Source organism: Ammospiza nelsoni, chromosome 18 (genome assembly GCF_027579445.1).
Source record: "Ammospiza nelsoni isolate bAmmNel1 chromosome 18, bAmmNel1.pri, whole genome shotgun sequence".
Classification (NCBI taxonomy): domain Eukaryota; kingdom Metazoa; phylum Chordata; class Aves; order Passeriformes; family Passerellidae; genus Ammospiza; species Ammospiza nelsoni.
The window spans coordinates 11,546,257-11,574,162 of NC_080650.1; the positions used below are offsets into that span (position 1 = coordinate 11,546,257).

The 27,906-nt window shown below is 43.4% G+C and overlaps 1 protein-coding gene across 1 annotated transcript; it reads right to left on the minus strand.

The window, feature by feature from the left end:
- Window positions 1-147: 147 nt before the first annotated feature.
- MED15 (mediator complex subunit 15) lies at window positions 148-27,881 on the minus strand. Its single transcript, XM_059484932.1, has 18 exons — window positions 27,745-27,881; window positions 22,841-22,928; window positions 21,862-21,913; window positions 21,406-21,435; window positions 20,028-20,243; window positions 19,219-19,478; window positions 17,622-17,981; window positions 16,470-16,568; window positions 11,258-11,377; window positions 5,714-5,856; window positions 4,710-4,837; window positions 3,672-3,806; window positions 3,223-3,286; window positions 3,003-3,069; window positions 2,377-2,537; window positions 2,074-2,240; window positions 1,838-1,936; window positions 148-1,722 (listed from the first exon to the last, which is right to left on the minus strand). Exons 1-18 carry the CDS (start codon window positions 27,810-27,812, stop codon window positions 1,586-1,588), a joined length of 2,394 nt encoding a protein of 797 aa, XP_059340915.1. The 5' UTR covers window positions 27,813-27,881; the 3' UTR covers window positions 148-1,585.
- Window positions 27,882-27,906: the final 25 nt, after the last annotated feature.

The following is a 27,906-nucleotide window of genomic DNA, read 5'->3' on the forward strand; positions in this document are numbered from 1 at the left end:
TCACTGAGGACAGGAAGGATGTGGTGCATGACACTGAGCCATTTGTGGTTTTGTCCCCTAACCTTCACTGCCTGTGAGTTTGCACTTCCCACAGAACACAGCAACCCTCATCCCATGGTATCCTAACAGGGGAGGAGCAGTGCAATGTCAGCATCCAACAGAGGAATAATAATAAATTTATTACAGTAGAAACAAACAGATAATGCATTAGCTCATGTACAAAATCCTGACAGCGTTCTGCTGCCTCAGTCAGTGCTCACTAATTACCCACATTTAAAAACATCCTAGAACTGATGACACCACATGGATTTACAGAGGTCACAGCAATTTCTTGACACTACTGTAAGAGAGCCCAGCTACTCTTTGAGGTTTGCTGCACCATACAGAGAGGTGGGGCAGGATATAATTGAAACATCTGATATTTGAAATTCTCCTGCACCTCGGGAACTCAAGAAGGACCAACTGGGACACATGGGGAAGTATGAAAAATGCATTAAATTAGAGTTACATGTGGTAAGTGTTTTCATTCAAAGTGCCCACACTAAGGCAGCTGCTGACTGAGCTGAGTGCCCACCACAGCTGAAGGCACAATGGATTAATTGTCAGTTCCACTCCTGAGATGATGTTTTTTTTGCCTTTTTTGTTTAAACAAACTGATGTAGTATAGAAACACTTTCAGTGCACTGCATTAACTCCCACTGGAAGCCAGGTGCCTCAGAAGGAATCTGAAAGGAAGAAATGCAGCAACAAACCTGCTGGACTCATCATGTCACTTGGCCTTTATGCTGTTGGTTCCCCCATCTTTATGTGCACATTTAGTGAATTTACAGAGCAACTCAGTGTGCACATCAGGATCTCTTATTTCTCATCAATCTTACTCAGCTGGGGTGAGAAACCTGGTCCATGCTAACCAAAAACCATTTATACAAAGTTGCATTTAAAATAAGCTACAAAAGGGTTTATAAAATTAAACCTTTTTTGCTCTGTTTGGTTCCACATTCCCACCCTCAAGCATAATTATGCAGATTTATCTCACGTATTTGAGGGATGCCATAAAGGATGTTATTTATCCCATTTCTGGGCAAAGCTAATTCATAGTCACAAAGATTTCCTGCACCCACTGGCAAGTTTTGCAAGCACATCTGAGTTGCAGCTCATTTATTTCTGGGGCAGTGTCAGGTCACAAAACATACAGTGTGAAAGAAATACTGGCATGGAGCAAATTCTGAAGCAAATTAGGACATTTTTCCCTACCCCCTCTTATACCAGACTCCCTGATGGAAGTCCACAAATAATTTCTTCTCTAAGAAGACAATAAAAAACTCATCCTAAATACAGTCTTGAGAACCATATATACACATTTTGTATATCTGAAAATGCTGGCAAAAGTCCACAGAGGCAGAAGATAGAAAGCATGAAAGCTAAGTCTAACCTCAGGTTCTCTACTGAACCTGCCAACCTAGGAACAAAACACCATAAGGCTTCTTTCTTCTGAAGTCACCTCCCATGCTGTGGTTTTGCAGTGGCTTGTGGAAGGTCTTGGCCAGCTGTTGAGGGTTCCTCCTGGCTGCATGAGCAGGAGCTGTTATGCAGCAGACAGACAGGCCTGGCGGATGCTCTGTGCCCAGGTGTTCAGCAGAGCTGTGACTGAATGCTTGTCTGGCAGCTGCAAGAGTTTGGAAGTCATGTATCTGTACACTGACTGCAAGAAGGGATTGGCTGCTGGAGAAAAAAGAGGTAACAGATAAAGGAAGTTGTTGTAAAAATCATATTTAAACATTAAAATAAAATAAGTGTTCACACTTCCCCACTAGTGGCACACACACAAATGCCATACCATACTGCCTGGGGTTCTTTATCCACAGAGGGCTCTGATCTGGATAGTCTGCTGGAACACTGAGCTGGAGTGGGGGGACATTTGGAAGATTCTTGTCATCTGAAAGGCAAACACACTTCCATCAGGGCAGAGCATTTCCTGCCAGACAGGAGGCTGGTAGTGCATAGCTGAGCTTGATTTCTAGCCTGTGAACCCCAGGGAGGAACCAGAGTGCACACCTCCCCCTTCCTTCTTACCTAGCTTGCATATGAGATGAACTGTGCCATTATTACTGCAGTGTGAAGGGTCCAGGTTCACCAGGAATTTAGGATTTAATCTTGCAACTTCTCCTTGTAGGACATTTGGGATGGTCTGTCTTTCATCCTCCTCGTATTTCCGCTTCCGAGGGGAAGCAACGGGGGCCCTGTGTACAACAACACAGCCCACAAAAGGAATCATTAAACATTCCAGACATGAAAAAAGGAATCCACAAACCCATCTGTCCTTTGAATGATTCCACAGAGGGATTTCTGCTCCACTCAGAGCAGCTGGGTACGTACGTGATGGGCTGCCCGTGGATGGCCGTCATGGCCGGCATGAAGGTGCGGTACAGGGAGTGGTTGAACACGGGGGAACGGATGTTGGCCAGAACAGCATCCAGCAGGGGCTGGCACAGGTACTGCTGCTTGGTGGGGGGCACTGGGGGAGGTGGTGGAGTTGGCTGAAACACAACAGAAGCTTTAATCATCACCAAAAATAGAAATATTTACTGTGGAGTCTGAAAAATTTTATAGCGGTAAACTTCCAATGCAAATGATTCTCAAAACTGTACATAGTAACATTAAGGGAGGAAGTAAACAAAAAAAACCATAGGCAGTTTTGGTTTAGGAAGGCTGTCCTGAAATTAGCCACAGTCCAAAGAAACATTTACTCAAGTCTTTGCACAGAGCACAAGAAATTGAAATTCATTCAAAAGATGCAACTTACACGAAAGTACATGCTTGCCCATTTTTTCTGTTTTCTTATTTTGTCCAACCTTACTTGAAGTTTTAACAACATTGAGTAGTAAAACTCAGTAATAAAAACTGTAAAAATGAGTAATAAAAACTGCAAAAATGATCCTGGCCAAGTCTTAACACCTTTTGGAATGAGTTGCTTATCTCTGCTGCCACAAAGCATTACATACCACAGCCATATCGTTTTTCAGCTTCTCCAGAGCAATTTCACATTTCTGCAGCGTCTTCAGGGGGCACCTGTGGGAGAGGAGAAATTTCATCCACATCAGCCACCAAACAGGCACCTCAGCTGGAGTTTCTGCTGTGTGAGCCCCAGACAGCCTCTGGCAACAGGGCTGGGGCCAACAGCAGATTTCTGCCCCAGCTGGGAAAGCTGACAGGAACAGTTACCGTTTAGAAGGGTCTGTCAGGATATCCAAGAGACTCTTCATTTTACTCAGGTCCTTCTTCCTGTCTGAAACAGTGTGAGAAGCAAACACTGACTACAAGAAAAGCTTCCATTCTTGCAGACAGAGATACAGTCAAAATGAAAACATGAGCCAATACTAAAGAAAGTAGTGAGGATTAAAGATCTTTCATCTAATCCCAAGTATATCCAAAGCATGAACTCTACATGTTTCAAAACCACCAGAAGTAAAAAAAAAAAAACTGATGAGAATTTAAGGATAAGAGTTTTGCCCATTCCTCACACTAAAGTCTTTAGTTAGAAGCAAGAAAGAACAGCTCTGACACTTTAAATCCCTGGAAAAGAAGTCACCACAAAAGACAAAGTATTGCTCCTCCCAGCAGATAAGAGAGCTCACACAGGTAAATGCATGGCCAAATTCAGGAAACCTCACCTTCATTTTTATCTATTTTATTGATCATCCTCCGGAGCGGCTCGATGTATTTTGAAAGTTGTTTGAGTTTTTCCAGGTACTGTTGCTCCTCTGACTGACCAGAACTGGCTGGACTCATGACAGAATTTGGATTTCCTGGCAAAAAGGAAGACTGCATGTCACAGGGTGATAAAAGATACTTTTATCTTTTATCAGAACATTACTCTTAATTAATCTTGATCTGAAATGTGGCACTCTCAAAGTGTAGCTCATGTCAAATATCCAAATCTACAACTGGATGCCCTCCATAGTTTAGGTGCTTGCCCAACCTCAAGTTTTCATATAGAAATAACATGTCCTATGGGCAGAACAGCAATTCCCACTTAATACATATTTTTCTGCAAAGTTCCACATACCCATTTTCTAGGTCTTTATTTTGCTTTCACTCTGATGCTTTAAACACAAAATAAACAAAATAAATTCACAGTGGTTTTTGTTAAGTGGGTCCTTCCCTATCTGCAAAGCACACAGCAGTGGTAGGAGAAGGAGCCAGTCTGTGATACCATGAATGGAAGTGACAAACTGCTTATTCTGACTGGGAGGGAAGTGCCAAGTGCCAGAGGACACCTGGGAAGGTGCTCTGGAGCAAAGCAGCCTCGTGCCTGGGATGAACTGTAGTGCTGTCTGGGATGAAGTGGTTTTGTCCTTTACATCTGCACAGTGTCACTAAGCGTTCCTTCCTGTTGGAACTACGGAATCATTATGCCTCTATAAACTTGCTCCATTAAATTAAGTATCATTCTTTTTTTCAAAGACTGGGGATGTCAGAAAAACCCACTGGATAGTTCAGTGATGAGAAAAGAGGTTTCAGTGGATTTTGATTGGGAATCCAAGCAGTTCTGTTATGTGGTGTGTGTGACCTGCTCACTACCTGCAATACCAGCTGCTACCTAGAGCTCTTGGAAGTTCACACTGTGCCAAAAGGTTTCCCAGGAATTATCACAGTTCCCAAAACACAGCCCAAGCCCTGGAGTGCAGCACAGCTCTCAGATGATTTACCTGGAGTGTTGAGAGGACCTGGGGATGGGACACTGAAGTTCTGGGGTGTTCGTGCAGCTGCTGGGCTCTGTGATGGCTGTGGAGAGGGACTGGGGAGAAAGCTGCTGGGTGATGGAGCAGGGCCAGAGCTGGAAAATAAACATAAATTAAACCTGTCAGAACCTGACAAGGAAGGATCCTCAGCCTGGAAGCAGATATGACTTTAGTTGTTGGGATCTCTAGCTGGTCAGTGACCCTGAGATTGTTAAAAGTCTCTTTTCCCAGCCCAGTGCTTGAAGAAAGAGTCAGAGCTCTTCATTTCTCAGTCTCAAGGTTGTTCATTGTATTTTATCTACAAAACTCTTTCTCCTGTCCTGCCAAGGTCCATTCAGCATGACAGTCAGAGGCATTCAGTGTTACACTAGAAACTAGGTGTACATTATTTACAATTACTTTCCAATACCTATGTTAGACAGTGAGCTTCTACTCTAAACCAATCTGTGAGTGCCAACATCACAGCAGAAGGTGGAGGCCAAGAAGAAGAAGGAGAAAGGCTGGACACACCCAGTTCCCTCCATCTTGCCTCCTGAACCCCCATACCAAAACCCCAAAATCTACTTTTCCACCTTGTGATAAATTCACTATCATTCTACTTAACTTGTCATGGCTTGCAGATCTTCATCTAAGGTTGGTAATTTGCTCCATGGGTCATAATCAAACCCACAGGTGTTCTGGGCTCTGTGCCAGGGTCTCTGAGGGGTCCTGGCTGCTCAGGACAGCCAGAGGGATGTCCTGGGTCCTGACACTTAGTAAGCATCATTATGGCAGCCTGTAGTTCTGCCCTGGTGAGATTTCATACACAGATTCTTTATGTAAAATGTGACTTTTCAGAGTGAACTCAGCACAGTCTCACCAGTGGAGCTGGTATTAACATTCATTCATTCCAACAGAAGCAGAGTAAGGTTATTGAATATTTCTGAAAACCTCCCACCTGTGGCAGGACCAGAAGTTGCAGTGGGGCTCACCTGACATTGGAGTTTGGCTGGGAATTTGGCTGGCCTGGCTGAGGAGAGGGCTGGGGCTGAGGTGGGGGAGGCATGGACTGGGGAGTCTGAGCCTGCTGCACAGGAGATGGGGAGGACATCATGGTGATGTTGCTCTGGCTGACCTGCAGGGTGGGAACAGACACCATCAGGAACAGCAAAGGGAGCAGAGCAGGGGAACCTAACTACAAGGCTTTACCTGTGGAGAGAAGTGTTCCTCAGGCCTACAAGAAATGAAAGCATTAGTTTCCTTTCCCCCCACAAGGACACTCCCACCTGGATCACTCCTGAAGCTCTCAGGGCAGTAAATTTATCAACTTCAACTTAGTAGAAATGACCATTAAATCTGCACATAACCTGAATTAACTGCATAACAATTATTTTTCACTGCCCAAACCATCATGTTGCAATTAAAATGTCAGAAGTGCAATGTGAAAAACCTGTATTTTATTAGAACTAAAGAAGAGCAGGAAGAAAAGACATTTCCCATTTGATAATTAAAAGTCAAAACCCCCTCCTTATTTACACATTTTAATTACAGCCTTCAAAGGTCTGTCAGACTCTGCAGCTTCTCAACTGGTTTTCTTTAGGAAGAAGGAAGAAAGAAAATTAAGGAAGCCAAATCACCAACATCTTGTTTAAATACTGAGTTCTGAAAATCTGGGTTGAGATAGAAACTCCAAACTGAGCAGCTGGGTGGAATAAAAATGAAGCAGCTTTCTGACCTTTGGAGAATGATGAGGTGTGCCTAAAGGACAAAAAGGCAAGTAAGAGCATTCCAGAACAGCACCAAACAACCAAGTTTATTCTGTACACCCTGCAGTGCCAGAGGAACACTAAAATTTGAGCAACTTCTCACATTTGTTCTAATTCACATTTTTCCCCTTAATCACTTAAAACCAAACAAGAAAACCTGTGCAATGGCAGAGGCATGGGACAGTAATGCAGGTATTGAGTGATCACATTTGTTTAAGGAGCATGCAGAGTTCTTATGACTTGAGGCTATAAATAAGGACATACAAAGATAAATGGAATTAGCCTGCAAAGATTGTGGCTCATTAACCCATTGTCCATTCTGTAAGTCACTGATGAACACCTTGGAATTAACAACTCTTTCCCTCAGTCTAAACCATTTTTAAGGGAAGGTTCCAGTAAACCCACAAGTCCCAGGCACATCACAGGCACTGCAAACTGGTGGTGCCCTTCACTCTCTTGTTAAATAACCCAGCTGTATGCAGAGGACAAGATATTTAGCACACTGAAAAATATTGCATTGTCTGCTTCTGCATGGACACACTGACTGCAACAGGAGCTGCTCTGCCTGGTACCTCACACTGCAGCCATGCAAAAGGTCATGTTCCCCTCCAAAAAGGCACAAACAACCCCAGCTCAGTGTAAAACTACTCATCTTGAAGATACCAGTTTGTCACCCATTACAGAACAGCTCAAAACCAAATGCAGCCTGACACACTATGATTTTTTTATTCTTCAATAACCCCAGTACCTTTGCAACCTCTCACACAAAGTTAATATTAATACATGGAACAAGTGAGGCTGAAATTAAATATCTTCCTTTTCTTTATAAGCAAAACTACAGAGCCTGGGCTTCTGCTCTCCAAAGGAGGTGGGTTTTTTACCAGCACATCTCTCCTCAACAGCTGGAAAAGCATTTCTGAGGCTGAAAGGCACAGTTTGCCTCCTGCAGACACCATGTGTGGAAGGAAGGATGGACACTGCAAAGAGCATTCCCTGATCCCTCACAAGCCCATTTAATGTGCTATCAGACAGCAAGGGATTTGGAATTTACCCCTATGGATACTGCACCCATTTCTCATCAAGTCAGACTAACACCACCTGGAATGGTTCATGTCTTCCTGAAAATCAGGTCCCTGTTAAGTGTCTCAAATTGGTTACAAAAAGGACTTCTGAACACTTAAATCCTTGTGTTTTGGGAAGGAAGGAGAAATATCTCATTAGGTTTTCTGCCAGATTTAAGTTGCTGTGTGTAATTCAGCACCAAGGATATTATTTACATTAATTTACAAATGCTGCAGAAAAGTGAAGAAAAGGACATGCAGCATTTACTGCGCACAAAAGCACTGGATGAATTGCAATTTTTGCACTACCCCTTCTCATCCAAATACTTGCACAGGCAAACAGATTTCCTCTTTTCCAGGTTTGCTCTCTGCCACCTTCATTTCAGAACAGCAAAGGCCAATGCTTAACAGTAAGCAAAATTGTGATATTTTCAAAAACGTGCATTCAGAAATGTGCAGTTCTGAACTTACTGTCTTGGTTTTATTTGACAGCAGTTCACTGGCTACATCATTTCAGAACAAGTTTAAAGATGATTTCAGATTTAGGTTTCTACATTGTTTGTAGGATAAAGGTTAAGATTGTAACAATTTAATGAAGTTTCAACTTCTAGGGAATGCTCTTTGCAGCTGAGTAAAAAGAAGGCTTAAAAAATAAGAAAAACAAACAAACACACTACAAAAATAGCTATGAACCCAAAAGACAAAAACTCCCCTGCTCCAGAGTTTTAACTCCACTGAATGCATTCAGCTCCAGTTGGGCCATGGTTAGTGCTCATTTGTACACCCTGCATCTTCAGCAGACACAAGGAAACCCAAGCACACATTTTTCACTGAGGGATGTGAATTTCTGCACGTAAATCATGTCCATGGACAGCTACTGCAGCCCATGAGCATCAATCTGCTCTGTGCCTCTACAGTGACCTGATCATGACACACACTCTCACTTTCTGAAGTCCTGCCCATAAGGAACTTAGGCTTGCATGATAAAAGATTGCATTTACACCCACTAAACCAAAGCTTAGTGCTCAGAGCACTGTCCTGGAAGATAAAGCCAGCTGTGAGTTCCAGCTCCAGTTTGCTGAGTCTCAGGCACAGAACAGGACTCAGGAGATAAGGCTGGGAAGGGCTCTCAGTTCTGGCTCTGTTGTAAATCAAAACACCAGGTGGTTGTGGAATAAAACCTCATATCAGTAATTTTTGTATTGTTTGAAAAGACTGTAAGAAGCAGAAAACCCCAACCAAACAAATAAACTCACTGGAGAATCTAATGAGTATTGTGATAAAAAAGGCCAGACTGTTTTGTTATATGGGGTAAAAATAAATAGCCACAAGGTATTGATATCATATCTGGTCCTTCTGTTGAAAAGCTTTCCTCAGTGCAACACCAAGATTCTTTTCTAAAGAGAAAATACACCCTGAACTACCTATCAGCACATCTAAATGGATTTTGATGCTCTTAAATGAGTGATCAATAACCACATACCTGCTACAGCCCTTCACTCCTGTTGTCAACAGCTGCAAGGGCTCTGATGAGCAGGAAGTTACACCCAGCAGACAGCAGCAGTTTAGCATTTTATAAAATTAAGAGATGTAAAAGACAACATTTCTAATTTCTAATCTACCTAGAGCCTGAACCAAGTGTTTTGGCAGACAATGCCAGAGATTCATGCTGGTCCAGAGCTGTCAAGTATTTGCAGTAAACCATGAACCACTCACTCACCCCAGCACCTGCTTCAGAACCATTTTCACTACAATCATTGCTCATGAAAAATTTCTCTTATTTTTCTGCTTTGACCAGTTGTTCAGCTTCTACATCACCTTCCCACTCCCTGGCATGCTACTGAGACATTTCTGATGAGGAACTCACTGGTGTCAGGAGCCAGAGCTCCTCAGTGACACTGGCAGTGCCCAAAGATCACCCCATCACTGAATGCCTGAACTAGAAGCCTTTTGCTATCAGTAAAGTGTTAAATAGAAGCAAAACTAAGACTTAAAAATCCATGAGAAAGCCTCAAATATTGTGGATAGAAGCCTTGTAACTAGATATAACTTGTAACTAGATATAATATTGTAACTAGATATAATATTGTAACTAGATATAATATTGTAACTAGATATAATATTGTAACTAGATATAATATTGTAACTAGATATAATATTGTAACTAGATATAATATTGTAACTAGATATAATATTGTAACTAGATATAATATTGTAACTAGATATAATATAACTTGTAACTAGATATAATATTGTAACTAGAAGCCTTTTGCTATCAGTCAAGTATTAAACAGAAGCAAAAATAAAATATCCATGAGAAAGCCTCAAATATTGTGGATATTTCAAATGGGAGATGATTATCACAGTCAATATTAGTTGCTACAGTGATCAAAGCACAAATTCCCCTCTGACTCCACAGCTAGAGCTGGGGTTTGTGTAAATTAACATACACACTGTCCTGGATTGAAAAGAGCATCCATCCTCAAGCAGAAATGACAACAGATGTGTTTGCCTGGGACTGCAGAATCTTTCTGGTCACTGTCAGTGCCTTTGCAAACTCCTGAGAGGAAATGAAGTGCTCTGACCTGGTGCATTTTCCAGCAGCAGCTGGATAGGAGCTGCCAGCCTGCCAGAAAACAACAGCTCAAATTCTTCTGGGTCCCTGATGCCATGCCAAAGCTGCTCAAACTGGATGAGCCAGGTTTAATACCACAAGAATCACCTGTACATGAACATAGGCCAAGCAAGGTCCTGGGCACAACTCAGCCAGGGACACTGCAGTGCTGACCTGCAACACTCAGAGATGCACACTCGTGGAGTGTGGACCTGTAATTTGAGGCTTGAATCAATTCTGAACACAGCACATCTCAGGTTTCTGTGGTTGAGATGGCTCCTGAGGTGTTAGAAAGTTTCTTTTTCCCAGCCCCATGACCAAAGAAGTCGAGATTCCTCGGTTCTGCTTTTCAAGGCTGTTTATTTTCTCTTATCTTTACATTCCTTCTCTGACCCGCTGAGATCTGTCCAGCAGGTCAGTTTGTGGCACAGTCCCTGCCCTTGGGGTGGTGTTGGCTTTTTATACTAAGAACTACCTGTACTTTATTTACAATAATTTTCCAATACCCATCACCTATGTCAGACAGTCTGTCTCTACTCTAAACCAATCCAGAACTGTCACCATGACAGCAGAAGATGGAGGACAAGAAGAAGGAGAAAAAAGACAGGACATGCCCAGATTCCTTCAAATTGCCTCTAGAACCCCCATTCTGAATCCCCAAAATTCTACTTTTTCACCCTGTGACAAATGAACTATCATTCTACTCAAACTCTTATGGCTTGTAACTCTTCACACAAAGTTGGTAACTGTTTCCATGGGCTAAAATCAAAGGCACAGGTGTTTGTGACTCTGTGCCAAGGTGTCTAAGCCCCTTGCCAGGGTATTGAGTCCTCCAGGGCAGCTAGAGGAATATCCTGGGTCCCAACAGGCAAAGTTTTAAATGTTAAAATAAATATCTACCCCACTTTAAAAAAGCTTTATTTGCTATCCTAAGAAAACCTCGCACTTAAAATAAAAAAGTATCCACAAAAACCACACCAACACTCTGAGTACAGCAGCAAGTTCACAGTTTGATGCGCAAGTGCCCATTCCCGTTGCCTGAGCGGCAGCAGCCGGGCAGGGCAGCTGTGCCCGAGGCTGTGACCCAGTAAATACCTGTGGCATTGGCTGTCCGCCCAAGGGCACGGAGCTTGGAGGTGGAGCCGGCACCGCGGGGGCAGGCGGGAACCGTGGTCTGATTTGCATCCCGCCTCGGGCCAGGGGTGCGGTGATCATCTTTGAGGACAGAGGGACAACAGACAAAAGTAATCGCAAAACAAGAAATGCAGTGCACTGGCAGGATGAGAAGCACATGCAGCCTGCGGGGACTGGGGAGGGGGAGCAGGGAGGGGAGGTTAGTGAGCTTTTCTCTAAAGGGTTAAGCTGCCCTGCTGGCCTGGAAATGCAACTCCTTCTTACACTCCTCCTCTCCATCTTCAGAGAGCACCTCATGAACCCCTGGTACCCTGACAGAGCCCATGGACAGCCCGATTCATGGCTCAGGGGCTGACTATCCTGTCATTTCCATAAAGGGCTTTCCCTTAATTTTTCCTGACATCTTGAAGTCCTCCAATCTTTGGAAATAGGTCCTCCAATCTTTGGAAATACATTCTCCAATCTTTGGAAATACGTTCTCCAATCTTTGGAAATACATTCTCCAATCTTTGGAAATACGTTCTCCAATCTTTGGAAATACGTTCTCCAATCTTTCTTTGGAAATAAGTCCTCCAATCTTTGGAAATACGTTCTCCAATCTTTCTTTGGAAATAAGTCCTCCAATCTTTGGAAATACGTTCTCCAATCTTTGGAAATAAGTTCTCCAATCTTTGGAAATAAGTTCTCCAATCTTTGGAAATAAGTTCTCCAATCTTTGGAAGTAAGTTCTCCAATCTTTGGAAGTAAGTTCTCCAATCCTTGGGAATAAGCTCTCTGCTGTCAGAAGCTCTCCATGTAAGAAGCTCTATAATGCCACAGGTTTCTGATGTGCTTTCCCCACTGTGGGCCCCAAGGGTTCAGCAGTGCTGGCCATGTCCCCTCTGTCACAGGACATTTTGTCACACAGCTCAGCAGCAGCTGGCAGTGCACTGCCCCACAGTGAGCAAATTTCACACCAGCCCAACCTGTGCCACTATAACAATGCCAAAGATGACAAAAAGGACTTCTAGCTTTGAAAAATCTATTTCCTTCCTTTTATAACCCATACAATAAGTCAAGTATACTTTTTTAATTACCATAATTTTGACAAATGTGTATTTGCCAAATGCACACCTTCTGTATTTGTCAGAAGCACACCTTCTACTACTAAGGTATGCTAAATTTTTCTGAGTCCATAATCTTCCTCAAGCTTTTTGATTCTCCAGCTGTATAGAGTGAGCACACCCTAAAGTACAATAATTTAGGGTAAATTATAAAGGTGAGCATTAGAATCAATTTTTATTTTAAAATAGTATTGGGACTGTGCTGCTCTGCAGTGTCTAAAAGTACCTTTCAGAACCATCAGCCTGCATGAGCCACAAAGATTTAATTTTTTATATCTATATAACCCTCTGCTAATTAAAATTTGATATTACCCCACATACTGAGAATTTACAGCAAATACAGCATATATTTGAGGTAGTATTCAGGTAGCTTTAGCAGATTCATTTATCAGTAAAAAAGCTTCTCTTTGGAGCTTCAAATATCTACAGAAAAGTTCTCTGAGCTACCTTTTTTCCCTACATAAAGGAACCTACACAATCCTAACTGACCTAATGTAGTCTCCTTTCCTGTAAAGGGTTTGGGGCACTCCTGCTGGGGGTTTATGTAAATGGACTGAAGCAGCCAGCAACACATCTCTAGAGTCAAAGAATGCATGTGCTTACAATTGTTAAAAATAAATAAAATTAAATACAACATAGCAAGACTGAAAAAAGAAAGCAATAACTGATAAAGAAAACAGTGTCAAATTCAGCACAGCTGTTAGTTGACAACATCAGAGCAATGCAGTCCCTTTCCATCCAGCAAAGAGGGATGGTCAGAGACAGGATTTCAAAGGGGAACAAGGGGGTGCCTCAGACACACACACACATGCACACACAGCATGCAGCAGCTGCAGAGCAAACACAACAACCCAGCAGTGCCACGGAGCACAGGGATGCCAGGAGTGCAGTGAAGAGCTACAGTGTCAACATGAGAGCTGGTGAAGCAACATAACCCTAACAAAACCAAAAATAAAAGGGGGGATTGCTGGGGTGGGAGGGGAATATCCTTTCAGGCACAATCACCCCATCTCAGACCCTGGTGAATGCACACAGATCTCTGGAGCTGTGCAATCCCAGGCAGGTTGTGGTGACCCACATGTCCCATCTTGGGCAAGTTTCTGAAGCCATACCACCAAAAAGTGAAGATTTACATTACTTCCACTGAGGCAAAGGAAATTAGAAGAATATTCACAGGTTAAGTGTCTGGCAAACCACTGAACACCAGCATGACAAACTCCAATTCAAGGTTTTCAGCTGTTTATAGTATTGTGGTTGGTCAAATGAGTGCACATGCTTCCAATTTTGGGTTAGGATTTTTTGTATTTTTTTAAATGTGTGCTCTGGAAAGGAAATACATATATAAAATGACACCAATTCCACTCTCTTAACAAAAGCAAACTATTTTCCCCCATTCTCCAGCTCATTTATATTTACAAAACCCATGACCCCTTGATAAAGGAGTCAGGAAATGGGATTCCAAAGCAGTATGTCCATAAAGGAGTTACTCTTCTTGTAAAATAAGAACACAAGCAGAAATGTTGAAGTACTTTTAAGATTTTAACTGAACACATATCTTCCTCCACAAGTGAAATTGGTTGTTATGAGGTAAAATTCCAGACCCTGTAAATTGAGATAAATCAGAGAGCAAGAAGAGGATCTCCCTCCAAAGTAAGCTACAAACCTCATTATTTGATAAAAATTAATTGGAATAGAACAAATAGAATCCAGAACCTGCAACTTTCTTTTATTTAACATCCAAACATTCAGCAGCCCATAAATACACTGCTTCTGGTGAGCACATGTGTTACAGTGCCAAAGGCAGCTCAGATTTTCAGTCAGCATCAGCCACTCTGCATCCTGAGCACCTGAGGGAATTGCAGTGACTTCACTTTACTCATACTTAACTTGAACTTTACTCACACTTAACTGCAGTTGATTACAGATCTTTTTCCTTGGTGCTGCATGTATTCTGTGTAGGTCTCTTAGATGCTCACAAGGACTGGAGCAGGGTAACACTGACCTCTGTGGGGTCTTTATAACTTCAGAGAATTTCTCACATGAATCCATGTTTAAACCTGGCACTGCTTTTGCTTTTATGTAAAAAGGATTTACAGAAACTTTATGGAAAAGGAAAAATGCAGCCACAGCAAGCAAAATTCCCAGTCTGAAAGCCCTTAAAGACTAAGTTTAAATGTAACAAGGAAAGATTAAGATAGGTTTTGTTTCTAAAAAAAACTTCCCTGAACCAAATAAAGAAATCAAGGCAGATTTATTAAAAATGCTGATGCTACTGAAAAATGTACTAAATAGAAAGCAAAAATCTAGCCTTAAAAGAGTCTTCTTATAAAGGAAATCCTTACTCTCAACACTGAAGCTGCATTGTAATATTATATACAGCCACAATCTTAAACCTATTATATACAGAAAATATTTAGACAAGTACAAGAAACCCATTTAGTTATTGGACTTCATAGTGGTAGGTGAATTTTAGCAGACTCATCTTGCACTGGCATGAACATCAGTGGAGTAAAACCTGTGTGTGGAATATCCCAAACTCCACATGTGGCAGATAAAGAGCAATCCCCACACAGGACTGGATAAAGCTGCAATACAAAACTGGCTGTCAACCATGTCATCATCACCCAAAGCTTTCCAAATGCACTGTGCTGTTAAGCCACTGGCACATGAAGCCACTAAAGGGGCAGGAATTCAGCTGACTCTACATAAACACAATCCATCTGTTCAGAGTTGAAAAGAGCACCACTGAAGTTAGGAACAAGAAAATAAAGTCAGTGTCTCCTTCCAGTCAGCCTAAGTCCCTGCAGCTCCCACCTGGAAATTATTTAAGAAACAAACAAGTTTTAATTCACATTTCAGCTGTAGGAAGAGAATTCTGCATTGCTGCCAGCACTGTCCCAGCTGTACTTACCACTGTCCAGCTTTACATCCTGTGTTACACTGACACAAGCCAAAGAAGAAACTCAGAAACAGAAAGTGGTCACACCAGCAAGGATGTGGCCAGCTGAGAGGTACCATGGTACAAGACACTGTCCCTGGTACAAGCCTGGGAGGTGTTCACTGCAGAATCACAGCCCACATAAAAAGCTTCTTACTGAATCTATAAAGTGACTTGTGCCCTGAATGGAAATGGAGCTTGAAAACCATAGAATGGCTGGGAATGCATAAAGAATTCTGCCATTAGTCCCAGTCAGCCTCATTTCATCTGTCTGCCTCTCTCTTCATCTACAGAGTGCTGATATTTGTACTTACCCTTGTCTGTAAATGCCTCAATATCAAACACTACACAGGTAAGCCACACAAGACTTCCATATTCTTGTGGAAAATGGGATAAGAGGTTCAGCTCAAGCCATTCCCCATTTTTTCCCTATGTCTCCTTCACACCAGACACACATCAAGAAACAACCACTGGGGCTGCAGGTGTATTGCAGGATAGAAAACCATGTTAGACAACAAGCTTTCACCCAGCACTTTTCTTTTTTCCATGTAACTCTGCACTTGTGACACACACCATTTGTTCTTCACAATTCACACCCAGAACAAGAGCATCTAGATCTACTGCCCATCTCACTCAGAAGAAAATGAAAGATGAAAGGACTGAAAGGGGAGTGCAGAGAGATTTCATCATCTATACTATTTTTTTCTAGTCAGTACATGAAGATGGAAGGTAAATCACATGTGATTAAAGAGAGCAGGCAAAGATTCACAGTACAGAAATCAGTTTACACAACACAGCAGTCACCTAGGAGAGTCTAATGAAAGAAGAGGTGATACACTCCAGGTACCAACAGTCAGACTTGTAGTGTGCCCACAGGAGACCATCTGTGCATTCCTGTGTCAGTACAGGCAACACTGGAACCTACTGGGGACAGAGAGCATGCACAGAGAGGTTGGCAATGAAATCCTGCCTCTGACTCCAGGCAAAGGAGAAACAGCAGAGAAATCCACACCCCCTCCATGGAGGGGATGAGCAGTGTCAGACCCCTCACCAGGAACCACCAGAACCCCACTCCATGCTCATCTCCAGCATGCACCTGGCACACCTGGGAGCTGTGACACTGGGCCCTTACCTGCCCTGAGGCTCCCATCTGAGCAGCCTGGGCCTGAGCTGCCTGCACTGCTGCTGCTGCTGCCTGCTGCTGCTGCTGCTGCACCAGCTGGGCTCTGACCTGGGGGATGACAACAGAACCCAAAGTAAAAATGCATACCTGAGCAGGGGAGGACACTCCTGTTTCAACTGCATTGACTATGCCCATTAAAAGGGGTATGGAGACAAGACCAGCCTCACCAACTGAAGTTTTTAATTTTTTTTTTTGTGAAAACATGTTCCCATGTTTAAAACATTTAGAATAGTTTTCCCACAGACTGCACAACCAGTTCAACAACTTCTTGCACATCTTACCTCTACTATTAGGTCGTATGAATAAAAATCATAGGCACTTAAATTTTTAGCAAGCCTATCAATGACCAGCATTGCAAATGTTTATAAATTCATTACATCTGTCACTGTGACAATCATGACATTTAGCTACTTCTAGCTCAGCTGGGAGTAGTTAAATGTCACTTCACAAAGTGGAGACATCAACTCATCCATTTCTGAAGTGTGGCTGACACTCCATTCCTCCCCAGTAAGGCCCAAAGAAAAACAGGTCTGAGCTTTGGTTCAATAGTAACCTATGCAGCCCAGATAAAAATGACTCTAACACTTCAAAAAGCTGCACCATTGCAGCTTTGACCCAGCAAGAGATTCAACAGAACAGAACTATTGTCCTGCCCACCTTCTCTTCAAGGCAGGAACAACAGCACATCAAACTGTGACCAAATCTCCCAACATGGCAGCAGAAGCAAAGCCAGCATGGCAGAGAGCAAACATTGGCTGCAGTCTAGAACACTCCCCAGTACCTGCTCATGTTCTAGAAAAGCAAACTGCATAGAGGTCATTTTTCTTTAACCAGAGTATTTTTCTTTTCCTTTTTTTCACTTGTCCATTCAAGAACAAGACAAGAGATTATTTTTTAAATATTAGCTGCAGTTTTCACAGATTTCCAGAACTCTTAGGTACAAAACTGTTCTCTATTGGCAGGCCCAGATATAAACCTTTAAACACCCTGTATCATAACAAATTATGGTTTTCCTACTTCATTATCAGCAAGAGTCAGATATATGTTTTATTTCTCTAGATGGGCATAACAAAACAACATCAGCTAGTCTCTAGCCCTTACCTGCATAGCTTTTAACTGCTGTGGTGTGAGAGTGACAGGCATAACCTGGCTGGGGATTTGTCCTGAGATTGCCTGAGGCTGAGACACCATGGGCTGGGGCTGAGGCTGGGACTGTGGTGGGAGCTGAGACTGCTGTGCCTGAGCAACCTGTTGTTGTTGCTGCTGCTGCTGCTGTTGTTGCTGCTGCATCTGTTGCATCTGCTGTTGCATGACTTGCTGAGGTGCCTGCTGCTGTATCTGTTGCTGTGGTATCTGCTGCTGCTGTTGCTGCTGCTGCTGTGCCTGCATGACCTGTGCTGCCTGCAGCTGCTGCATTTGAGCAATCCGCTGCAGCTGCTGCTGCTGCTGTTGCTGCTGCATCTGAAAAGCAGGAAAAGACAGCACGTTAAAGCTTCCAGCAATGCAACAGGAGAGTTATTTTATAGTATAAACCAAAAATAAACAGAATCCTAATATATCAGATTGATGTTTTAAGCCCAGAGGAAAGCCTAACCTTTTTATCCACTCATCCCTCATGCATCTCAACCCTCAACGGTTAAATACTCTGTATTTCAACATGACAGGCTTTGCTCTAACTTTAAAAAGCAAAGGTGAAGTCCATCAGCTTCTCTTGTACAAATGGCCTCAGATACAGTTTTCCAAATGTGATCACCCCCTAACAAAAGTGGCAACACATTAGTCACACAATGACAAAACAGCCATTATTGCTACAGTAATTCAAAGGCTATTCTTTCCCAATTTCTGTCACAATGAAAGACTAGCCTGATATTTATAAAAAGAAAGAGACAAAGATTTTAATTCCCTATTGCTATGACAAAAGAAAGCAACAAAACATCTTTAAAGCCTTTCCTCCAGTATGTAACATACTGCTGTCAGTTAAACTGCCAATCTAAGCTGAAGCCCTACCCTGAAGTGGAAATGTGTTAGTAACAGGCAGAGCTGATACTTCCACACAAGCCAAGCCTCACCTGACAAGAAACTGATTGTCTTAGGTTACAATGCAAGATGTAACCAAATGTTTGTATTCTATCCCCATCTGTTAAAACCAGGTGGGGCAGTGCTCTTTATCTCTCCCACAGCCAACCCTCCCTCCAGGAGATCTCTGCTGTCCATGGCCACTGAGTGTCCCTGCAGGGCTGATCCAATCCCAGCATCCCATGGGGAGATGCTGTGCCCAGGGGAGGAGCCAAGCATTCCTGCCTGGATCCAATCTGAGCCTGGCACAGCACAGCAGCCTTTGCCCCCTGCATTGCCAGAGGAGCAGCTTTCTGCTGCCCTGCATGGCCAGAGGGAGCCCAGGCCCATCTGCAGCAGCCCTGGAGCTGCAGAGGAAAACTCCCCCCTTGTGCAGGATCCCTGCTGCAGCAGAGCCACAGCTGGCACTGCAGGAGGGCTGAGCCCCCATGGGATGGGGCTGGGACACCGCCCTGACACACAGGGGGCAGGGCATGGTCTCACTCTGTCAATGGTTTTGTACTACTACATTTAATTTTAATTTCCCCATTAAATCACAGTTCTGACTTGGGATCTCCTATTGGCTCCCTCTCAAACCAGCACACCCATCACCACATTTGCCATGGGAGCTGTTTGCCATCACCTGCTGTTGGTTTTGCTGCTGCTGCATCTGCAGTTTCAGCATGTGCTGCTGCTGCTGCTGCACAGCCTGCAACTGCTGCTGCTGCTGCTGCTGCGCCACGGCCGCGGCCGCCGCCTGCTGCTGCTGCACCTGGAACTGCTGCTGCATGGCTGACTGCTGGGCCTGGAACTGCTGCTGCTGCTGCAGGGCCACCTGCTGCTGCTGGAACTGCTGCTGCTGCTGCTGCTGCTGCTGGGCTATCTGCTGCAGCTGAAGCTGGGCTGAAGAGAAGATAGACGGGACTTAAAATATGATACCCAAATAATGCGAGATTTATTAATGTCCTTCCTTAGCAGTATACACTTCTGCTTCCTCAAATGGATTAACAGCAGAATTAATTACACTTTGTACTACCAACTTGTAATTTACTCTCCCTTCATTGAGAGTAAGTAGAGAGTAAAAATGTGCAGGAAGAAATGTGCACTGAGGTCAGCAGCAGGAAGCATCTTACCATGGAAAACGTGGGAACACGTCTGCACAGGCAAAAACAATGTTCTGAAAAAAACATTGCTCTGAAGCTGGCATGATGAAAGAACTTTCTCATACAACAGCTACACTGTGCTGGCTATACTAAGGAAGACATTTATCCAATTAGGTAGCAGTACTTGAAATCGATTATTTCTGAGTTCACTTGGCTGATTTAACCAGAAGGATGACATCTAGTGTGACATTTAGTGTGACATCTCTTCAGCACCCTTTCCCTGGGGAAAGGCCTTATTATGCAAAGCTGATCCAACAACCTCAGTGGCTGAAGCAAAGTGAACACTTACTCTGCTGAGTAGCTGTGGAGACACCAGGCATGCCATGAGGGGCCATGGCTGAGGTGCCAGGAGGCTGCTGCTGCCCTGGGAGGCTCATCTGCTGTGCCATGGGACCAAGGCCTGTCATGCCACTCATCGGTGCCCCCTGAGCTCGGGAGGCCATGCCCATGCCAGGTGCCCCTGCTGCAGGACCCCCAGTTAGATTCTGCAGGGCATTCATTGGATCTGCAAAGGAAACAGACACTGAAATGCAGCCAGCCATGCCATTCTCCACAATCCCCCGCTCTCTATCATCCACTCTCTGCTCTGGCAACTTCAGACCATAACTAGACCCAATATCCTGACAAAATCAGATTCCCTGCCCTGCCTGTGAGGCTTCTGGCACATCTCTGCCTCTCTGTAAAGAGTGAGGATGATTTAAAGTGCTCCCGTGTTGTGAAGTTCCACACAGATTTTAAATACTTATTAGCCATCTCCAACTTGATGCACAAGTCAAGCCAAACTGCCAACAAAACTCCATGAGGATATAAAGCTTTTAACCTCAAAAACCAAGAGAGTCCCACTGTGGATCTTCCTCCTCAATCACAGAAGCAATGCTCAGAGTAGAGGATGGACTTTGCTATACATTTCCCCCTCTAATATCACTGTTATTAGGCACTGAATAAATTCAGTGCCTTTCAAGACAGTTTTCATCATCTGAATGCTGGGCACACAGAAAAGTGAAATTAAAGAGAGAAAGGCAATTCAAGAGGCCAAAACACAACACAGGGTGCAGAAGCAATATGAACCAGGTACAGAACACACACCACCTCCTTCTCAAGAATACTTATAAAATAATTCCCAGCAGGCCAGAGGCATGTTCATGAACCCCAGACTGCACATTTGCCCTGCAGAGGGATAAAAGCACAGCACCACACCATGTCCCTGACACCCACTGCAGTGAGAGTGAGCGCAGGGGCAGAAGCCAGGATCAGATCTAAGCTCGGCAAACGGCACCACAAATATTTCTGCCTCAGGTGCAACACCTGGGGAGCCACAGCAGCCAACAGGCAGGAACCTGGGCTGCTCAGCAGGAGATTATTTACCACTCTGGTACTTTCAGAGCCTGATTGCTGTGAGCTAACAGAAGTACAAACAGGGGCACAAAGAAGCCTGCAGTGTTACACCCAAAGCACTGGCCAAGCCTGTCACCCTCAGCACTGAACAACCCCAACCCTGTCCTGCTCCCCTTCCTTTACTCCAGCAGCATTTAATGCATTTAATATCCCAGCTAGGCAATACACAGATGCTTTATTCTTAGTAACCACAGCCCTGATGTCTAAGCTGCTCTATTTAGAAATGGAGAGTATGGCAAGGAAGAAAACAACAACAGAAAAGGAACTCTTACCACTGACTGAGGCTTGAGATTTCTTATTGTCTGCAAAGAAAAAATGATGAATCATCTTTGTTAACAGTGTCACATTGACCTTCTGGATATACTCTCTACAAGAAATATATTCACATTGTAATTTTAAAACCCCACTATCTACTGTAGCTCTAATAAAATACATTAACCTAAGCCAATTTGGTAATCAGAATGCTATTTAAAAATATGAAAGAAGCAAAGATACAGAAAAAAATTAGGAAGGAGGAAAAGCAGCAAGTTTAAATAATTTCTCAAATACTTTTCAATTATAGATGTTGTATAAAAGAAATAGGATTTATAAATTAGGCATGCATACTACAGGAAGATTTTTAAAGCAACTTTTAAGAATCAGCCCTAAAATTTACTTTTCTTTTATGATGATTCAATGAGAAACCACAATTGAGAAGAAAATAAAACCAAAAGTAAAAAATTACTTACGAATGTCTCGGAAATGGATAATGAGCCTGGCCACAAGAGAAAGATATTCCTCCTAGAGGTGAAAAATGAGTATTTTAGCATAAGAAATGAAAACAGAATAACCATTACACTTTGGTTCTTCAGAATTCTTCCTCAACACACTGGATTTTACTCCACAATGTGTGTGGGCTTTTCAGAGCAGTTCAATACCAAGAACTGTCTGTTTACAAACCAGGAATATTTTCACTAACACGTCATTGTGGTTGATGGTAAAAGAACACCAAGAAACCACAAAATTCCCAGGAAAGAACCTCCCTGACAGCCACACTAACAGCACCACAATATGCAAATATTACAAACCAACATACATTCTCCACTTCTTATCCACTACAATTCCTTTTTTGTAAGGACAGAACCTGCTTATTTGCATACTGAATTATTTAAGCCCTTGAATTATGTCACATTTGTACTGCAGTAACTCTTTTTAAAGCTGAATTCATATTACAAATACAAGTAAATTAATAACTTGGAAAACTAACATGACAGAAGAGTCAGAATTGAAAAGACAAATATTCTTTGAAATATTTTCTTAGTGTGCTTCATAATTTGTAGGAAGTTGCAGAGGCTGAGACAAACCCATGCAATAACTCATCAGGAGGACGCCAGCAGTGGGTGCAGATTTGTGGCATCAGCATTGTAACATTTTCACCAAGAAAAGTTCTATTTCAAACATAGAACTTGTTTGGAGACAGCAACACTTTCCAATTTCTCATAAAAGCTCCAGGGAAGAAGTTTATGATTTGGTAAGAGTGTAGAACTGTAATTACAGCCAGACTTTCACAGAGACCACTCCTCACTTCCCCTCAAGGTAAAAGAAGCAGCACATAAAAATCAAAATTTCACATAAATCTGTATTCTTAAGTGCACTGGCTTTGCTATTTCTGCAATTCATTACAAACTTCTGACACCCAATAACTTCTGGAAGCAAATAGAGCCTTACCCTTGTTTTGGCCTTCATAAACACATGGCTCTCCATATCTTTGCTAGATTTGTTATGGGCAACACCAGCTTTCCTCATGGCTTCATCACTGAAAAATAGAAGAGGAAAAAAAACAAGGCTGGATTTTAATTGAGGCTATTACAAATACTTCCTGCAGTTAGAAAGGTCTGTGAAACAGCTTTTTACCCCTTTCTCATTTATAGATTAAAAACAAACAAAAAACTCGAATATCCACCACATATTACTTAAAACTGCCACTTTTATAAAGTTTCTTCAAATAAATAATGGAGAAAAAAGCCAACTAATTTCCAATAAGCAACACAAATATTCTTTGCAGAAATTCAAGGCCAACTGCTAAACAAGTCATTATTTTACTGCCTGATGCATTATTTTGACAAAATACCAGCACTTGTTTATTTGAGAAAAACTAAATGACAGGATTAATGTAATCCATGTTTGGCAAACAATGAGATTGAGCTTCCTAGCATCAGGGTTTTCCAAAAGAGTTCTCTAAACATAAGGTGGAGGAATAAAACAAAAAATGTTGTTTAAAGGCACAGAGGCTTTACCAGTGAGTGAGGACAATGAGGGGGAGCATGGGTTGGGGACAGAGGAGCTGCAGCATGGGCAGGGTGGCAGGGACATGAAAAGAAGGGACATTTGCAGCACATCAAAGAGCAGCAACTAATTCACTGTGGAACATGCAAAGAAAGACATCCCAAAACAAGGAGTTCGGCCAGGTGAAGCCCTGTTCCAATCCTCTGAAATTCTGAGAATTTCATTCTCAGAAACCTCCCTGCAAAACCTGTTCTTTTCTAAAGCAGCCTGGCTGTTACAGTCTCAATTCCACAAACCAGTGATCAGGAAATACTTTCACTTCACAATTAACATATCAAAGTTATGTTATTTCTTGGTGACTGCCTTGCATGAGCAGCTACCCAGCATTAAATGCAGGTCAGTGAGCCCTGGAAGTTTCAGCCACTCTGAAGAGACACTACTGCTTTATTTCCCCTGAATTTCTGTGACCTCCCATGCAGCAGGAATGGGTAAATGGGTTCAGCTTTCTGAATCAACTCAATGACTGCTGGAATGTTGGGGAACACCAGACAAAGATGGACTTTGGACCTGGTTAACAGCAGAGATTTGCCAACAGGATGCCTTGGCAAAAGCAAACTTTGAAAATTAGACTTAGATTGCAAGAAGATTAAATCAAAAGGGTTTACCAAAAAAAAAGGAAATCTTATTAAACTTTGGACAGTCTCAGCAGAGAAGAGCAGATGTTTAAAATGCAGAGCTTAGGCTGTCACAGCTCACACCCAACACTGCACCTGCTGCAAGGCTCTCATGGGAACCTTTGTGGGGTCTGGCAGCCACCAAAACAATGCTGTTTGTGTATGAAGCTTTCCTAAACTGCAGCAGCATCTGAACATAGTGCAGAGCAACTATTCCTCCATCAAACAAGCCTTGAAGTGCACTGCTGATAAAGGAGCTCTGCTGTGGAGGAAGAAACTACACCCAATTCTCTATTAACAAGTCCTTTTTTTCACTTTCCTTTTTGGAAAGGCTGTCTCTAAATCCACACTACCCTGAATCCTCCTGAACTTTCCAGTCCCAGTACTATGAGAATGCCTTTCATGTTGAGAGCACTGAAAACTGAGCAGACAAAAAGAGAAGACAAAGATTGCACAGAGAGAAGCAAAGAAAGTAACAGGTAAGGTAGCACTTAGGGGATGTGATAGAGACAGTGATCAATATGGTATCAGGAACCTGAAAAAAATCCACAAAGCAAAGAAAAAAAAGTCCAAAAAGCAAATAAATTATCTGCTTTTATATGAATCATCTCCTCTTGACATTACAGAACATGGAAGATGTATTATTGTGGCTACATCTGCATTACTGAAAATGTCCTGTCTGTTAGAATTCCAATAAAGGTTTAGACTGGGAAACAAAACCACACAACTTGTTCCTTGTTCGCATATTTAACTGCAATCAACATAAAAACAGTTACATTAAAAGACTATGGAAGTCAGCTAAAAAAGAGTCATAGCTTTAGCACAGAGCACATTCCTTGCAGAAATCCCAGCTCTACAAAACTTTGGGCATGGGAAGGTACCAACCAATTCAGCCTCCATCTGCTTGGTAAGCACTTAGGAAATGTGCAGATGTGCACTAAAAATCTGATTTCATGCAGAACACCCAGAGCTGTGTAGATGTAGACTAATGTAGATGTGTAGATGTAGACTAAATGTGTAGATGTGCACTAAAAATCTGATTTCATGCAGAACACTCAGAGCTGTGGTTTCACAGGATGCAGCACTGAGCACCAACAGCAGCTTCAGGAATTCCCCCTCCACTCTCACAAAGCTTCTTTCCAGCCCAAATATGTGCAAGCTCTCACTCAGGCCAGCTGGTCTAACAAAAATCTTGCAGAACATGTTCTCCTTCCCAAGGGCCCCAGCTCCCTCCCTGGGCAGAGCACAGCAGGGCTGTGTGAATCACACCAGCACAGGGAGATGCAGGGCCAGCACCTCCCAAAGCATCCCAGGGAGCATCAGAGCACAATTCCCTGCTCACACAGCCTCAGAGTGAGTTTACAGCCCAGATCAGACCTGGCCTTCAGGCAATACCAACATCCAAAGGCATGTGCATGAAAGGCCTTTAGAAGGGAGAATGTACTGGAGCTATGTAAGGCCAGGATAAAGGGGTGCCCTGCAAGCAGAAGTGTTTCTCCACACTCCCACGGCACTGCTGGCTCCTGGAACACCCTGGGAGAAGGCAGAGGTGCCCCTCAGCCTCAGCCACTGGAGCTCAGGATTTCCCAGTCCTGCTCCAGTGTGGAAGTTCTGCTCAGCCCTGCAGCCCCACAGCAGCCAGTGCTGGACCCAGGACATGAAAAGCACAATTCTCAAATGTCCACAAGCAAACCAAGCACCTGGAGCACTGAGAGATTCCTCAGATACCCACTGCCCACACGGGAAGGGTCACTCACAGCATCACTCCTGACAGACAAAGCCAAAGCCCAGAAAACTTCGGGGCTGTCATGAAAACCCAAGTGTGGAATTGCAACAAATGGAGACACCCAGAGCCAGCAGCTCTACAGAGGCTGCCCCAAAACTCAGAAACTACTCAGATAATGCAAAATGAGTTATGTGATTGTTTCATGCTTTCAATGTTCATTTATCCTGACAAGTGTCACCTCTTGCTTGCAGGATGAGCTGGAAGATGTGCACACATGTAAGACTTTATTTCCCAAACTGCTCAGAACAACCTTCCCACAGATTATAAAAACCTTCAGGTGATTCACCAGATGTTTAATTACATCCCTCTTCCACCTACTACATCAGCCTCTAATGACAAAGCTGGGAAAGAAACAGGAACTTGGAACTTCTTTCTGGAAAGAAACAGGAACTTGCTGCATGGAGAGCTCCAGGTTTTAGCAAGTGCATTGATTTTATTTCTCATTCCTCTTATCCCAAGAGCCCCATGGAGCCAGGCCAGGCTGTTTTGGATACCTAACTCACAATAATTGCTTTTAAAGCCTGCTGCAGTCACTGTAACAACTCATCCCAGCCATCCCAGTAACAGTTTTGCTTGCTTTTTAAACAAGGCCATGAATGCAAATATCTGATCCATCCTGTAAAACAAGGATGTGACAAAAAAAAGCTGTCACAACATCTAATAAAAGGTACATGAATCATACAGAGACATTTGTGCACTTGTGTAAAAGAAAACAAATAGAGGGCATGTATTAAAAGTTTAGGATTACTGTCATCTCTTCATTTGGCATTAAAGATTTTTTGGTCAGTAGCAGTAATTTTTTAATCCCTTTTTGTGCACTTCCACTGAAACATTTTTGAGCATTGTTTGCTGCTTAGAGAAACCACACTGCAGTTTGCAGGGCAAATACAAATCCAGGTTTGGTTGTGTTGGGTTTGCAAGTGCTTACTCACGTTTATTCCTCAAATCACAGCACTCAGGGCACTCCTGTTTGCTTGTTTTGACAAAGCAGCAGAACAGAGAGGAAGGAAGGGATTAATCTAACAAGATTAATGACTTTACAGAAAGTTTAGAAAGTGAAACATCCCTCGTGAGCACCAAGGAAGTCTGGCTGGCTCTGACACACAAACATCATCCTACTCCTTCAATACTATAAAAGTTTAATTTTGGAACAGCACCCTAATTGTAGAAAACCCACAAACACTCACACTACTCATCTGTCATAGAAAACCAGCCCAGTTTTAGATATTGAAAGGAATATCAAGCTTTCCAAAATACACGAATTAGCACTCCAACATTAGTTTAGAAAGAACAAACAGTGCTTGCCTTCTGTGCCCATCACCTTACATGGAGCAGAAGAACCTTTAAATATAGAAAAAGCCTGCAGAGCAGCAAAGTAATTCAAGGAAAGCAATTGTTTCACAAAGGAAAACTGAAAAGGCAACAAGCTGAGCTTCACATTAACCCACCAGCATTTTAATTTCATATTCACCCCCAAAAGCCAGACACAAACCCAATAACAGTGATTTTCATAGGGCTGAATGTGCCGAATTTCACAACATCACGGACACTGGCAAAATCACAGCCCCAAACCACACGGTGTCAGGCAGGGTAGGAAATCGGTGCTGCTGAGGAAGGGGAAAGTGAAGGAGAAGGAGAATCGGGAAAATCAAATCAGGGACCGGTCCCGGTTACCGCGCACAGGCTCTGGGCAAATCCGGCAACGAGGCCGCTCAGGAGAGGGCCAGGCTTGGGGGAGGAAACAGCGGGGAGCGGGTACGAGCCCAGGCAGCCAGGGCAGGCCCGGAAAGCCCCGCAGAGCAGCGGGCACGGCCGGGACACGGGCGGCCCCGCAGCCGAGGCCCGAGCGCGGCCTACCCATCCCCGAGCCCGCGGCTGTCACTCACATCTGGCTGACGAGCTTCTGGCGGAAGTTGGTGCTGCGCCAGTCGGTCTCGGGCCCGGTCACGTCCATGGCGGCCCCCGGAGCGCGTCCCGCCGCCTCCGCCGCTGCCCTGGGCCTGCGCCCCGAAACCGCCGCGCCGCCGCTTCCGCCGCGCGAGGGATCG

Bases quoted from the DNA above. Each gene is read 5' to 3' on its own strand.
- MED15 (XM_059484932.1), bottom strand. From the start codon at position 27,812: ATGGACGTGACCGGGCCCGAGACCGACTGGCGCAGCACCAACTTCCGC. The intron at 17,982-19,218 runs GTGATGGCAAAC...CCTGCTTTTCAG, and splicing joins AGCAGCAAAACCAACAGCAG to ATGCAGCAGCAACAGCAGCA. The intron at 3,287-3,671 runs GTGAGGTTTCCT...ACACTGTTTCAG, and splicing joins TAAAATAGATAAAAATGAAG to ACAGGAAGAAGGACCTGAGT.